At 35.0% G+C, this 17,537-nt stretch overlaps 1 protein-coding gene across 1 annotated transcript; it reads left to right on the forward strand.

The window, feature by feature from the left end:
• The first annotated feature begins 1,249 nt into the window (after positions 1 to 1,249).
• LOC121735011 lies at positions 1,250 to 13,750 on the forward strand. Its single transcript, XM_042125679.1, has 3 exons — positions 1,250 to 1,273; positions 1,377 to 1,408; positions 11,636 to 13,750. Exons 2-3 carry the CDS (start codon positions 1,391 to 1,393, stop codon positions 13,715 to 13,717), a joined length of 2,100 nt encoding a protein of 699 aa, XP_041981613.1. The 5' UTR covers positions 1,250 to 1,273; positions 1,377 to 1,390; the 3' UTR covers positions 13,718 to 13,750.
• Positions 13,751 to 17,537: the final 3,787 nt, after the last annotated feature.

Genomic DNA, 17,537 nt, shown 5'->3' on the forward strand with positions numbered 1-17,537 from the left:
AACGGTCGGCTTTCTCATAAATGGGGACTTTTACATATTCCTTGATGCATCGCGTAATGATAACATTAAGCCGCTGATCCACGCCACTATAATATGACGAAAAAGCATTAACTCGGGAGATGTTGCATAAAATATGCATTAGTACCATCGGTCACGCGTTCGTTTACTTTAACAGTATAATGCTTATTGTAAATCTTAAGCTTCTTTACCTAAACTACATTAATGCTCTACATAAAATATCAAGATTTTATTTAAATCCAACAATTTATTAAAACTGAAGCTCAAGTTTCAATATTGCAGAATTCTTCTGATGGGGAAACATTAATTCACACGCTATATGCGTTTTTAAACTGTTCATTAGCAAAAATGTCCCAACTCACATGTTTGACTAAAAATGTCATGACTTTGAAGAATAATTGACAAAGGGGATGCCTTCGTTTGACCGTCATTACTGAAAATTACACTCTGTGATTTAAGAGGCTCCTAACTTTAAGTAGCGTAGTATGTAACAACTGTTTATACTTACAACTTATGAAATAATAGGTAACAGGTGGCATGTTTTATGCAAGCCATTGTAACCTGGCATGTTTTGGCACCAGTCAGTAAGGAGATAAGTTAATGAGCGTTGCCACAGCTAATAGTGTGTGATAATGATTGTACACTGGTATACACATATGTATGCAAATAACTGAAAGCGCCACTGTATACTACGTTCGACGAATGAGTGTGCGCGCTTATTGTGCGCATGAGGCATAGGCAAGATTGTTATAGTATTATTAATCTTCTTTTATCATAATTATATGCTATATTTTTATATTTTAATGAAATAGTCTTTAAACTGACAATACATGAATGATAAAACATAAGTTACATATTTTAAAATATCACGTCCAAGATTATAAATCGATATTCAATTATTCAAACTTCTAATTCTCACTGTCCTATTCCGAGAAAATTAAATAATAAATAACTAAGTATTGAGTAAGCATTACATAACAAAACAAATTCACATGCACATTACTCTAATCAATACCGAGTAATCTAAAGAAGTCAGAATCTAATGAAATTACGTAACATCCGTAGGCAAAACAAAAAGTAATTACAGGATGTGGATATCCTTGGAGAAAGTTTCATCCACATTCGTCGTGTGTTTTGTAGGCGACCTGTCGTTTCGGCCAAGTCGCATCTCACTCTTCCGAGGTATAAAAGAACGTAACATAGTGATACACAGACCCATTGCTTTGCGTACTCGACCATTGGAACACGAAAACAGGTAGAGTACAACAATGAACCTAATTCACACGTAACAAAGCTTATATTCGATTGCTAGTGAAGTGAAGTGAAGTGTTGTGACTAATTTATTTTTATTTTTCTAGCACACGACGGAATTATGCGGTGTTATTACCTGGTAAATATTATTTTTATATTATAATTATAATAATCTACATAATTACACTTAAAATAATTATAATTATTATTTTATATTAACATACATAAAATTTAAATTAATTATTTTTTTAATATTTGGTTAATATAACTCAGTAAGTTTGAGACAAAAAATTCTAAGAAATCGCTAAAGTTTTCATGATGTGCTGTGACTTTTCGACCTTGACAACGGAATTGCTCTAAAAGCTTTTCAGACACTTGCAAAATCTAATCATCGCATTTGACGATGATGAAGATTTTGATTGCTATGATTTATTAAAAAGGTTTGATTTGAATAGTTGATTTTCAAATCAATTTGCTCCGGTGCCAAATACGAGTAAAATGCTAGCAGCACTTTTTTTGGTTAAATTTGATATTGATAAAATGACTGAATTTTAGGGCTAAAGTGCCCTAATAAATAGACGAAATCTCGAAGATATGAACTTTTGTAGTTGATGTACAAAATAAATATGGACTGTGTAGTAAGAAGCTTTACAGGATATTTTTAAAGAACATAGAACTGTCTCTATTATTACATACTAGATGACGCCCGCAACTCCGTTGCGCCAAAACTCGTTTATCGCGGCGGAAACGTACGTTTTTTCGGGATAAAAAGTATCCTATGTCGTTTCCCGGGACTCTAAGTATCTCCATGCCAAATTCCAGCAAAATCGGTCCAGTGGTTTGGGCGTGAAGAGGTAACAGACAGACAGACAGACAGACACACTTTCGCATTTATAATATTAGTATGGATAGCTCCTATTACATGTCGTTCCTATTATGTTTATTAGTCTTCGTTGATTGATCTTAAATTAACAAAATTATCACTCTAATAACTGACCTTTCACAAGCCGTCCATAAGGAATGACTGCATACCATTACTTTAAAAATAGGAAAACAATGGACGGCATACAACAATTCATGTAACGATATTGGACTGCGAACACGCCATTTGGATTGAGACAGCTCGTGTATGGCTGTTTATGAAAATTGCTTGCAAATGTCAGTGTTGATGAAGCTATAGTTTATATACACATATTAAAATGACATAACATATTGTATGTTATAATATCTTCCATGTTCTTACTGACAGCTTTATTCAACATATTATATTTCCATCAAATGTTTTCTCTGTATGATCTGTTATGACATAAGTCATCTATGTTACTATATTATGTTCATTAAACATATTTTATATCAGCTTTTGTTTTTCATACGCTCGCGCTTGTTGATGTCTTTTTTATGACACAGATTTTGTACCACTTGATCCTTTTGCAGGTTTTAAAAAAAGATATCTGAGTATTGTCTAATGCTTAATATAGTAACTGCTAACATATTTTATAGCTAATTTGCTTTTCAAACATACTTTCATGGATAAAATATTATATCTTATGATGCATGCATCACAAGAGCAGTAAGTCCTACATGCGATCAGTTTCTTCATTTAACTGGGGGTTAAACAAGAAAAACTTTTCGCTATATTCATATTAGACACTTTATGTAATAAATGATTTAATCATAAAATCGTCTTAAGTGCAAAATACAAAGCGTTAATACAACATGGTAATTACAACATGTCAAAATTCATGCTTGGGTTCGGGTTTTGTGTTATCCAACAATATGCCTTTTTAGACATATTGTTAGATAACACAAAACCAAAGAATGCAATTATAGGCTGCTATTACCCCATGATAAAATTATATGGGCAAAAATTATCTAATATACGTGGGAGAGCCATGCTTCGGCACGAACTTTGGCCGGAAAAATACCACGTTCTCACAGAAAACAGCGCTTGCGCTGTGTTTCGCCGAGTGAGTGAGTTTACCGGAGGCCCAATCCCCTACCCTTTTCCCTTCCCTACCCTCCCCTATTCCCTTCCCTTCCCATCCCTACCCTCCCCTATTACCCTATTCCCTCTTAAAAGGCCGGCAACGCACCTGCAGCTCTTCTGATGCTGCGATTGTCCATGGGCGACGGAAGTTGCTTTCTATCAGGTGACCCGTTTGCTCGTTTGCCCCCTTATTTCATAAAAAAAAAACAGAAGATTTAACAGTACAAAAATGTTATGTTTAAAAATATGCACACTTTATTCTAAATGTAGTCTAGGTTTTATAATATTCTAGCTGTTGCATGTGGCGTTGACCTTTCCCCTAGAATAACTACGGTTTGAACATCTAAACGATACTAAGTAGCTAAGTAACACTACTAAATGTCTATTACACCACCCACTAACTCATCCGATTGCAGCAAACACTTTTTAATTGAACTCTGAGAAAATTAAAGGTATCAAGCATCAAATATCGCACACTATAATGAGGTACATCAGAAACAATTGAAAACGATTATAATTATCACAAGTTAAGTAACAGAAGTTAATGCATTAGTACAATAGGTCGAAATATAATGTAGGTTGAGTTACATAAGTCATAATTTGCAAAGAGGCAATCTCACCATGGGAAAGAAAGACAAAGCTATCTTTTAATAACTCGTAATGAAATGTCGCGCGAGAATGGATTTTTTAAGCTCTGGACAAAGGAAGATAAAAGCTTGGGATCTAGTGAATTGTGAATAATAAACTTTTATAGATTTACCACAGATTACTCAATAGTTACTTTTAATAACAGTGTTCGGTGGAATTTTCTAAAGTCATAAACATATATCAGTGTTGCTTTTAAGGGATCTACAATAATTGTCATTGTAAAAGTACTTATACTATTCTACAAGAATCTTAAGATAATTGTAACTTATATATTACTAGACGTTCCGCGTGGCTTCGCCCGCGTAAATTAGATATTTCACAGACAAATTAGTCCACAAAAATAGCCTATGATTCTTCACGTGGTCTACTTTTTATCTGTGCCAAATAACATAAAAATTGCTCCAGTAGTTCGTGGGATAAGATCTTTCAAAATATGATTTCCTACGTTTTTTCCACATTTTTCTCTATTTCTTTGCTCCTATTAGTCTTAGCGTGATAAAATATAGCCTATAGCCTTCATCGATAAATGGGTTATCTAACACTGAAATAATTTTTCAAATCGGACCAGTAGTTCCTGAGGTTCTTTTATTTCGCACGTCTAAATCATGTCATGTCATGAAAACACAATTTGACGTGTAATCAAATTTAAATAATCTGTTCGTAGCGTTGTCATGACATGACAATATGACTATAGACAATATGAATATAATATAAAAAAACGAGACGAACGCGACTAACTCTCCAGTGACACTTAACAAGATGGCTTCGCTATTTCTGATTTTGGTCACACACTAAAACTGTCATTCTTATTAATCCTAACGCAAATAGACTATAGTTATCATAATTATTACTTTATTTATTACTTTTTATACAATTTGTGAGATATTTTATACAATTTATGAGATCGCGTGAGAGATGGAATTACGGGGTGTTCGTGTTTAACTCCAATATTGTAACAGACATCAATCAGACATAGCGAACATAAGCTATGTCCACACTATGCACTTTCATCTTCAATTTTCGTCATCTTCTTTCATTCAACTTTAGTGGCGCATTCAATAATTGAATGCGTCAACGAACGCAACCCCAATTTCATTTTTGTTCAGTTGCAGTGTCTGTCAGATTATTGTAACATGTGCGACGAGAACATTTTACTGGGTGGAATATGTGCGGCTTATTTGGTCTTATGAAGTTCCAGAAAAAAGAACAAAGCGAAAGTTTTGAGTACGGTCAGAGCGCATGGGTCGCGGGCATGCCTCACATGCGCTGCACTATAACGCATGCCCTCGATGAACAAAAAAAGTTTTTTTTTTAATGAAATAAGGGGGCAAACGAGCAAACGGGTCACCTGATGGAAAGCAACTTCCGTCGCCCATGGACACTCGCAGCATCAGAAGAGCTGCATGTGCGTTGCCGGCCTTTTAAGAGGGAATAGGGTAATAGGGGAGGGTAGGGAAGGGAAGAGAATAGGGGAGGGTAGGAAAGGGAATAGGGTAGGGGATTGGGTCTCCGGTAAACTCACTCACTCGGCGAAACACAGCGCAAGCGCTGTTTCACGCCGGTTTTCTACTATAGTTACACTCACGGTGTTGCAAAGAGATGTTACTTTTCTCTAATGTAATAATTGAAAACGTAATTGGATGAAGTGGATAAGTAACATTTTATAACTTAAGGGTAATTACTCATTTTTCCCCTAATAATTTAAACAAACCTTGTAACTCACTTCATCATCTGGCTAATATAGATATATTATTGGCCAGATGGCCATACATAAATAATAAAAAACAAATAAAATAAAATACGTTTATTGCAGACTATCACAGCACATAGAGGTTAGTATTAACAATGATCTTATACCTTTGTTAGTAAAAAATTACATAGTGATTTTTAATTTCTCTATTTGCCGTACATAAAATCCATTTTTTTATTTCAAATTATTTCCCCTATCATGGAGGCAGATTATGCAAAAAACTAATATTTTTTAGTTGTTAGTTACCCAGTTCATCCACTTACGACTTCAATAAGCGAAGCAATAAATAATAATTGTAAGAAGAACTCTTAAGAATCTGTTAGGGTTATTAAGTTTACAGTAAATTATAAGTGTAATGACCACAATAATAAACTTAATATTAAGTTCATATTCGCAGTACCGCACTGTTTTTCGCTTTTTAATATCATCCAATATTTTTTTTATAATATAATCATATAAATTTCTATGTTTATCAAATTTCGCTGTTTACAAATGGTTCTCATACTTTTAGAACAGAGCAACAATCTCGAGCAGTCAAACGTAACTGAAATTGGTTTCATCTGTGTGTAAAAATATGTGTACCTATACACTTACCTTACCTTAGGCCTTTATTTCTCTATTCCGCTAGGTTTTATACGTGGGAGAGCCATGCTTCGGCACGAATGGGCCGGCTCGACCGGATAAATACCACGTTCTCACAGAAAACCGGCGTGAAACAGCGCTTGCGCTGTGTTTCGCCGAGTGAGTGAGTTTACCGGAGGCCCAATCCCCTAACCCCTACCCTATTCCCTTCCCTACCCTCAACTATTCCCTTCCCTTCCCTTCCCTACCCTCCCCTATTACCCTATTCCCTCTTAAAAGGCCGGCAACGCACTTGCAGCTCTTATGATGCTGCGAGTGTCCATGGGCGGCGGAAGTTGCTTTCCATCAGGTGACCCGTTTGCTCGTTTGCCCCCTTATTTCATAAAAAAAAGGTATATTAACTTTATGGTTTCGACACAAGCCAAACAAAAAAAAGTGTTTCTTGCAAAGAAGAAAAAATGCAAACTGCCTACTGCCAATTTACAATTATTCTTGCAAATACATTTCACTGCAATTTAGATTATAACAAGGCAGTTACGAAAATCCTAATTGTTATGTTAAGGTATGTTGATTTATGCAAATGCGTCTTTAAGAAACCATCTCGTATGAGATATGACGGAGAGAAAATATTTGTTTATTTGCGAAATGTCGTAACTGCACGGTTATTAATTATTGCGTGCGTGATTTATGGTGTTATATTATTGACGTTTCCGGTTGCCATCTTGGATTGACAGAAACAGGTGCTTAGGGTCAGTTCGCATTGATACGAGATTCTTTAAGAATATGCAGCACTATTCGCGCTCTTCCTTTCGATTTGGTGTTTTTTGTGTCTGTCTGAATAGTTGTATGCGCATTGTAAAAACTCACATCGCGTTGTTTCGTTATGACGATGTATTTTATGAAGTGACTATATTAATTGGTCGCTGTTAAGCATTTGTGTACTAAGGACTACTAACCCACAAAATTTTTGTTGTTGAATTTTGAATGCAGTCTTGTTCTAATTCATCTTAAGAACACAATTGCATTCATAACTCAATACGTAAATTTTTTGTGGATTAGGACACGAATGCTTAACAGTGTCCAATTATAGTTCATATTTCTATACTAAGCTGATAAAGGTATAAAAACGTTAACGTACCGCTACTCGTACCTTTATCAAAATTACTTTAACAAAATTAATTTACTAATCGTAAATCTATAATTGCATAATAAAACTGCTTCAACGTCCCATCAGAAGATTTTCCAGTCATAAATTATTATTGTTAATTGATTGATAACCTCTTCATTAGTGACGGGAAAGATTAAGTTAATTTTATAGAGTTATAATTAAAATGTTCATTTCGCTACATTAGATAAAGTAAGTAAACTGCCTTAGGGTCAATTCAGACAGCAACGCGACGCGTAGACGCATTTCTAAATTTGTATTGAATTTACAGACTTGCAAGATGTCTCACGCAGTTGAAGTCTGTCAAATCCTTACAAATTTGCGAATGCTACGCGTCGCGGTCTGAATTGACACAATGTTATAAAATGTTAGTTATCCACTTCACCCACTTACGCTCTCAATTTTAAAAACATAGGAAATGTTCAAACGGCAAGTCAGAGAATGTATTGAGAAATAAGGTAAACCTTCTTGGATTTACCTCTTCACTCATACAGTAGCTTATCTTTACCTGCTTCATACTTATAACCTAAGAGCCAGCGACAGCCAGACTGGCATCATTTTATAAACGCTGAAAGTTTTTCTGCATATGACCTCTATTAGAGGTAAGAACGACCAGCAACTATGGAGTTTCGATCGCGGTTACTTTAGAGTTTAGGAGATATTCAGTTCTTCAGAACTGAATATTCCACCTAGCCTTCGATAAAGTATATTATTATGTAACTGAAGCTTCATAGTTGCTGGTCTTTCTTACCTCTGAAGGGGTCATTTAAATAGGAAAACTTTCAGTTTATATAAAATGACGATAGCCTGACTGTTACTGTGGCTGTGTACTCTCACAACGCCTCCGTGGTCCAGTGGTTAAGAGCATGGCTCTTGACTCGGAGGTCGTGGGTCCGATTCCCGCATTGGAAACATATTATTTCCTAGTTTGGCTAGGACCACCTGATTGTCTAACAAGTAAGATGATCCATGCGTCGGATGGGCATGTAAAAAGTTGGTCCTGCGCCTGATCTCTCGCGAGTCGTGTCGGTCTGCCGTCCCACTGGGTTATGAGAGTAAAGGAATAGAGAGTGCTCTTGTGTACTGCGCCCACACTTGGGCACTATAAAATTACTCCTGCGCACCTGGCCTGGATTCAGTGAAACTGGCCACCGTCACCGAAACCGGTGTGGGAGCTATTATTATTAGTACTCTCAGAGTGATTAGTGACTGTCGGACCGCACATGCAATATGTAGTTACACACGTAATAAGACACTCATTTTATGTGTTTCAAATGTGTAAATTTTATTTCGTAATGATTTTGAGCTGATTATTAAGTAAGATGAAAATGTTCCTCTCCTTATCATTTCCTATGACGTAATGTTACTGTAACCAAGATGAGTGTGTGAGATGAGTGATACAGATCCAATTATTGATGTCTTGATCGAATATTGTTCACCTTTTGCGAGAAAATATAGAGACACCCATAAAATCTTTTACGTATCTACCGTGAGAATAACTCGGTTTCTCAAATATCATCCTATCACCTTAAAGATTTTAATCGACAAATTGTTTGTCTGGAAGAAACCGCTCGATGTGGTAAGACCACCAATTTGTATAGTTCACATTTTTTGCAGTCTTTGTAACACACTAACATAATAATATTTATTTATTACTAGCTGTCTCGGCAAACGTTTCTTTGCTATATAAAGTATTTCGCCCGTATTATTTTATTGAAGTGACTAAATAAGTACACCATGGCAACGACCATCGCTATCCCGTCGCACAAACAATGGTCGCCGTCAGTCTCGAGTTTTAATAATTTACTATTATTTATTCAACAAATTCACTTATCAATATAAAAAGTACCCAGTAGCCGATTCTCATACCCACTGAATATGCATATAAAATTTGGTTAAAATCAGTAAAGCCGTTTCGGAGGAGTACGCGGCCTAAAATTGTGACACAAGAATTTTATATATGTATTATAAATTATAATATTATGTGAGATGTAGGTTATTTTTAATTATTCAAACTTATGTGTAACTTGCAAAACTGTACATAAAATCCACATCTTGATAAAATATAGAACATAATAGTAGCAAACTTAAACAAAGTAAAATATAGTATGTCATTGTCAAGGAAAAACAAACAACACAGTGTTACAATTATTACATGATCTAAGTATCATTGCGACAGTATTAAATCTCATCTCGTCAAATTTTACACCTCGTGTCAAAATAATTGCTCTTCACTGTCGAAATGTTACTCGAGAAGGTGGCCTGGTTTGTATTGCAAGTCATACTCTTGCTGTCAATTGTTACAGCATCAATAAAGTTCACTGAACAAATTCACTTTGTCTTACGGAATAGATTTTCTATCTGTGTCATCATTTGTAATTTGAAATTGTTCATTGTGAATTTTTATGACTTCTGGGTGATTTTTTAGTACTGAATTCCTTGTATGTAGAATTTTAATTTTTATATGTTAGAACTCAGAATTTACGGTCATTTGATAATGTTTACCTTTACCTAACCTTCCTATAATTCTAAATTCTAAAAAATGGTAAAAATCGTCATATTACACCTCTCTTACTTAATGTAAGTAAGTAAGTATGTAAGTATGGTGATGTACTCTCTGATTCTTATATTAATGAAAGTAAGATAAATGGTTGAAGTCTCCTTAACATACGTAAAGTTGAATATTCAATCATTCATGACATGGAAATTGATAAATTTTCTTATCTAAACGGTTTGCATAAATGCATATTCTGCAAATAAATCAATCTTGTAGTAAACTCTAGTTCTGGGGTCACGGGGTCACGGACGCCAGCTGTTCCGGGCATTTCGCTAAATATTAAATAGTATTTATAACAAATATTAAGTAATATTATACATATTATTATATAAACACTTCATAATATTTTTAATTAAGTTACTTATTGATAGCTTTGTTTGTTTGATAGATTGAGTGTTTTCAAAAAATGTCATTTTAGTCATAATAATGAACATAACTTTTTATTATAGTATTACATATTTATATTACAGTAGTATGTTGTGATCTATTATTAACAGACAAAATATACAACTTATCAACAATTTAAATTCGACAAAAATAATAGGAAAAAAAGATATTTGTGAGAGTGTCATTAAAATTTAATATTTAAAAGTTTAGAAATGACGTTAACTTAAACCGCCCCATAAAACTTTGCATAAATTGTCAAATTGAATGTAACGATATCATTAAAATTGTTCAGCAATAGTTTTACACGAATTTGTGAAGAAAATCTCACAATCTTGCATTGTAACAAAACCGTACGAATCTCCTAGCAAAAACACAAAGTGTTTCCTGTGCGGAGTCAGGAAACATTAGTGTTGCAATCCTGTCGGGGGACTTTCACTGTAATCCACTGGATCTCGCTTTCATCTCATGCACGTAATGTGCATCATCTTTGCATGCACTGTCGTGATTGTGGATTCGTTAATTAATTTGTATCGTGTGAGCTGCGTAACATTGGAAGATTAAATATAACAAAGTGATAACCCTTTATAAATAAAAAATTGGGAGACAATATATAGAAATGTTTGTATTAAAATCGACACAAAATAAAAGCTAAAAAAAGATTAATTTCATATAAAATAAGCAGTCTCATGAATTTTAAAATACACAAAAATCTAGAAAAAATGCATACTCATACTTTAAATTGAGTCTTTTAATCGATTAGAAAATACATTACGAAACTTAAACTCTATCGAGAGTCAATAAATGTCACTGTAATTGACGACTTCAATTTTTCCCCGCAAACCAGATCTATTGATTAATCTGAATTTCTTTCCGCGTTCGTATTATGTAATATTCTTTGAATATTCTAATTGAATTCACAAATTATTGGTATAATCCACGCATCTTGGAAAGTAGGAGGCGGGGCTGGATGTAGCGGAAATGCCGGTTATGTAAAACAGAGAATCTAGCCTTTACGACAAAAGTCGTGCCGCATCTTATTGCTTGTGATTTAGAGTGCAGTCATATAAGTACTAAATCGTGCGTTTTACCACAGAAACTACATAATAATAATGTATTATGTGAATTAATGAAAGCGAAGCTAGAACTTGTGGAACTAGATTAAAGTCAAATTGTTATGATTTGTTGTAAATGTATCTAGATGTTTTAATAGATAAAGTTGAGAAATATAACGACAACATAAAAATGTTTTAGATGTTTTTATTAACTAAAGTTTTTTTTTTAAAATTCCAGGTCGTGCTATGTCTGCTGTTAACGCGAGCGAGTACGGAACCCGATCCGAAGAAATACAAGCCAGAGAAAGATGGAGAAAAACAAGGTTTAACGAGTGACGAGAGAAAATTCTTAAGAGAAGTCGAAGAAAAATTTGGTGTCAAGTCCGATGTTCCAGTGGAGACAGAGAGTGAAAAGGTGGAAGATCAGAAGACTGAAGTAGATGAAAGTGAAAACAACAGCACAGAATCAAACCCCAAACTGTTTCCTGCTGTCATCGCCATAGAGATTTTCAATGACACAGACACCAAGACTAAAGGTAAAAGAACAATTGACGCCAATCTTGGCTACGGTTACCAAACCAATAATGGTTATTCTTACAACTATTTCGGCAAGTCTGGCCACGAGAAAGGAAAGTTCATGATCTATCCCTACTCCCAACAAGATATTCCTGGTCATCTTAGCGTACAGCCTGGTAAATATTCATCACCAGAAAGTGAATACTCACCGCATGCATCTTCAGTGGAGATTCAGCCTTCTCAGGCATTCGAATTAGTCGAAGTTAACAAGGAGGAATCGAGAGGTTACAACTACCAGGTACCATCGAACCCATTAAAAACTAAATATGAGGAAATCGAAAAACCAGCCCAAACGCTCTACACCACCTACAATGGCCAGGAATTTTCGGGTTTGAGTCAACAATTTCCGTCAGTTATGCCAGATTACTTCGTAGACCCAAGGCAGTTGCTCAAAAATCCACATTACCAAGGCGCAGGATTGACACAGGACCATTTACATGCTCAACACCCTTACACAAGTGCCAATCAAAGGATAGTACCAGTTCTAGTATTGAGGGTGCCAAGCTCCTATCTCAAAAACCCTACTGCCGAGTTGTACGCCGATTTACCTAAGAACTACCCACTCTCCCAACATCTCAACACTGTCAACCTGCAAGCGCTCGTCAATCAATATTTCAAGAAGAATGGCTACCCATTTGCACCTAAAATTATGAATTACCAAAACTCATTACTATCCCAAGGAGCTCAAGTCACTGGTCACTATTCAAATTCTTATCCTAGTCCCGCTTTTAGTCATTCAGATTACTCTGGTATTAATTACTCGGCTGCACAACCGGTAGCAACGAAGTATTCGAGCTACTCGCAGCAGCAAGCAGTTCCTCAACAGCATGCGGTATACGAACATCCCACAGAACAACAACAGTATCAGTATCAATTTGCCAGCGAACCTCAAATCGATTCTAAGGCCCAAGCTTACTACGACCCATCACAGTATTCCCAATTGACGAACGTAGAATCTAGCGCCTACCAAGGCGAGACTGCTGACCATCAAGCCAATTTACAAGATGCTAGTCAGGCGTATGCAACCTCTCAACAATCAGATCAAGATTCGAAAGTAAACTATGAGTCATACGCTTCACCTCACGCTAGCGCCCAAGCAAACTATGAAGACGCTACTCCAGGACAACACGATTCTGCCCACGGACAGGAACAAGCTCAAGATACACCCTCGTCCGAATACGGGCCAGTTAAAGTGGAAATTCCCACATACTCATCCCAATATTACGAGTCCCAAAATGAACAAAAGGAGCCAGTGTCCGTTTTACCGTCTCGCCTTATACACAGCGAAAATTATCAAGTCAACCCTTCATCTGGTGCAGCTGAATACTCATATGATACTCAGTCGAGGGATGCATCCCTCGCCGGTCTCTCAGAGAATTATCCGAGCAAGGATCACACAATTGCCACAGCGTACCCATACCAAGGTAAAACAGTGCAATCTAGTGTGCAGACGGTTAGCTATGTTACCCCAACGCCTAATGCCAAATACCAGTCGCAATACAGAGTCATGGTTCCCCAGACGGTGCTCAGTAATCCAAGTGGTTCCGCACATTTGTCAGCATTGCATTATTTGCAACAAGCAAGCCAGCTTGCTGCAGCACAAAGCGCGCAGAGTCACGCTTCAAGTCAATCACGTCCCCACACTCATTACACGTACTCAAAGAGGATGACCAAGCCCAGCAGAAAGGGATCTCGTAAGCCATCAAGAAAGCATTCTCAAACGAAGACCACAACCTCTGCGTAAGAAAATTTGATACAAAGAGGCCATTCAAATTTATTACTATGAAAGTGATAATATTACCTATGTTAGAAGACAGATGTAAAAATTACAATAAGGTGTTGTTACCTACAAAAATAACTAAAGTACAAGTCAACATTTTAATTAAAAAGGCTACAAGCAAAACAAATTAAAGAAGAAGAAGAATGAAAGGGTACAACTATTATTTTTAAAATATGAGATTATTAACTTTTAAGATCCTATACAGTACACTCTATTCATATTGTTATTTTCATAACTTTTACTTTCATGCCAGCGTTTCAAGAAGCATAATTAAATTGTTAATCTTAAGCTAAATATTTATTATCCGTTTACAGTTTTGTTGCTGTTCTGAGTGCAATATATTCGTAGGTGTTTTAGTTATAAGTGTTATGTTATAAATAAACTATATAATTATAATTTTAACATAGTATCTTGTATTTATTACCCTAGTAATATTTAGTTTATTATGTCTCCGTAAAATTTTGGTCCTGATAAAATATTTTTATTGTTTATTAGGACCAAGTTTTGCCCAGAGAGAGAATAGACAATAGCGTTGTGGATTAGTTAGCTTTTTGACTTTACATCGTAAAATCCGGCTATTAATCATATACAAAGTGCCTAAGCACATAAAACACTTTGCAAATAATTATTATCATAATGACACATATTCATTGAGGCGTGTAAACACAATTACCTGCTGACAAAATAAATCATTTTACTTGTCATTAACAGCATAATATAAATATCATGTAGATGATATTATAAGAAATATAACTTTTTTGACATTACATTTTCGGAAAATTTAATAAAGTAAGAGCTAAAAAGTTATACGCACAAATAGAAGGCTTTGTTAAGCCTAAGAAATAATTTTAAGCTTCCTATTTAAAACCAAAGAAAAATAGGAACGCCATTTATCTGGCGAGGCACACAACAAGCACATTTGGGGGTATGCTCATCCAGACACAAAAATATTAATTTTAAATTTAAATTATATATTTTTTCAACTTATTTTCTTTGTTTGGAATATAAGCAACGATACAAATCAAAAAAATAATAATATATTTTATTATTTTGCTACATAACTAAAAGAAATAAATATGCAGATTTTCTTCAAAATTTTACAGTTTATGAGTTAACTTGAAGTGGAAGAGAATAATTTAAAAATCAAAAGCACAACTTTTCAATAGGTAAACTTTATTATTTATGTTATCAGCTACACATTCCTTTTTTTCTTTTTTATTTTCATCCACTATTACAAAAATCGGAGGTTTGCACGATTTTTACGCTCTAGGCACTCCACTATATTTGCTTCGGGACCAGTAGACCAAAGTTTATACATATTTATTATTTTATAATCCACACAAATAATTACATATTTTTTTAAAAACAACAAATTGCTGCACCTCTATCCTAAAAATGCGGAGCCACTGTTGCTAATATAAAATTTTAGTAAAAATCTCACGATCAAAAAAATCATCAGGCATTTTTATTAGTCTTGTGCACTGCCGGGTCCTCCTGGCTCCTACCATTACCTACCAGACCATAGCTTCGCACCATCGTTGACCAGTCTGGTAGACAAGCATAATACACAAAATGCATTTTGGATGAGTTAAATAAGGGAGTTCACATTACTTTTCCGGTATCCAATTCTTTAAGAGGAGTCCACACCGCCGTTTTTCCATACAAACGCTGTCCCCTATTTCCTCCCTGGATAATGCCGGTAGAGGTATGATTTTTTTCCTGAATATCTATGGCCACTATTAGCATGTCCCTATGTTTTCTTTTTTTTCATAATTTTATTATTAAAAAAGATAAGAACGTCCAAAAACCCAAAAAATGCCAAGATTTTCCTCTGTGTTCAAACACCCAGAAAACAAAACTGGCTAAAATATACAAAAAAAATAAAACATAGGGACATAGCTCAAGCCTTGCTTTAACTCTTAATGAAAAAAGTACTTAAGTCGGTTAAGTTTTGGAGAAGGAATCAGCGGACAACGAATCGAAGATTTTCTGTTCTTTTATTAGAACTTTTGTCATGTTGTCTCTATCGCACTCTGCGGTGGGAGACTTGAGATTGGCGAGACAGCAATACATTTTCAAATACCTATTTTCAATTTCTCTCGCCCCTGGTGTATCCTCTTAACAGCAGCTGTATTCAGCAATTCGGACGCATAGACCTTATGAGCTCAATATCAATCAATAGGTAACAGAGAAACAGACATACACACTTTCCCATTTATAATATTACGAGCTTTTGCCCGCGGCTTCGCTCGCGTTGAGAACTATTATTATATACAAACTTTCATACCCTATTTTCACCCCTTGGAGGTAGAATTGAAAATCCTTTCTTAGCGGATGCCTACGTCATAATATCTACCTGCATGGCAAATTTCAGCCCGATCGGTCCAGTGGTTTGGGCTGTGCGTTGATAGATCACCATGTCAGTCAGTCACCTTTGAGTTTTATTTATATTATATAGAAGTATGGATATGGATTTTTATTAATTCGTGCACAAATACAAACAAATTGGTGTACCTGCATCCTAAAATTCGAAGCCACTATAATTGCTAATCTAAAATTATAGTGAAAATAGCATAAGAGCAAAAAAATCGTCAGGCATTTTTTATTAGCCTTGTGCACTCCCCGGCAGTCAAGACCTCTTTTTTAAAGACCATAGCTTCGCACCATCCGTTGACCATTTGCAAAATGCATTTTGGACGAGTTAAATAAGGAAGTTCACATTAATTTTCAGGCATCCATTTCTTTTACTGTATTTAGCAATTGTAAATAGAGCTAACGAGTAAAATCTCAATCAATCTCAAAACGAGATTAGCGAGACAAAATTGACAGGCGTTTTATTTATTCAAAGATTGAACAACGATTCTTATTAACGATTTCTATTAAATTGACTTTACTAACAAAACGTAATTGTATTTTACTGTGGTAAAACATACTTGAACACATACATAATATTATATATACTATTTTATAAGCAACCGCCTGTACAAGGTGCTGAGTTTGTATATTGTATACTATACTTGGATGCTAATAAAGTCTTTGAATCTTTGAATCTATTATATAAAATATTGATTTACTAAGCAAATGTTTAGATTTTTGCTCAGTCAATCTGTATTCATCAGATTATCATTGGTACTAAGTCTTTTCTAGTGAAATTAATTTAAATTTTGTTCTAAAACCTTTCATGTAGCTTTCATAAATTTGAATATGATATGGTGAATTAAAAAAACATATAAAGTATTGTTATTTGAATAACAATAATGTTACTTTAGATTAGCTTAAATCAGTATCATTTTAAAATACGAACAAAGACACTAGTTGAAGCATAAAGTTAATATACCTAGCGGAATAGAGCAACAATCTCGAGCTGTCAAACGAAACCGAAATTGGTTTTAATCTGTGTGAAAAATATGTGTACGTATACACTTACACAAACATGATTGAACATGAATTCTATGAAATTAAATTATCAACGTGCGGCACGTGTCGACTGGACGTCAAAAAAAGAGGGCTGCTGTCATGTATCTCACGTCTCTTTTTACCACGCAGTGTTACTGATAGTGACATCTCTCTTGCTCAGGCCTTTGTTTCTCTATTCCGCTAGGTATATTAACTTTACGAGTTGAAGCAATAAGTTATTATTCAACCAGAAACTGTATATTCAAGTAGACCTATGAAACCTAAGTATGGTATGATAAATACCAGCTTTCTTGCTATTATTAATATATCCCGTACTGATAGGGTGTTGGCTGTTTCCATTTCCCTTATTTCCGTATTGATATCACTT

The sequence above is a fragment of the Aricia agestis genome, chromosome 16 (assembly GCF_905147365.1).
Source record: "Aricia agestis chromosome 16, ilAriAges1.1, whole genome shotgun sequence".
Taxonomy (NCBI): Eukaryota; Metazoa; Arthropoda; class Insecta; order Lepidoptera; family Lycaenidae; genus Aricia; species Aricia agestis.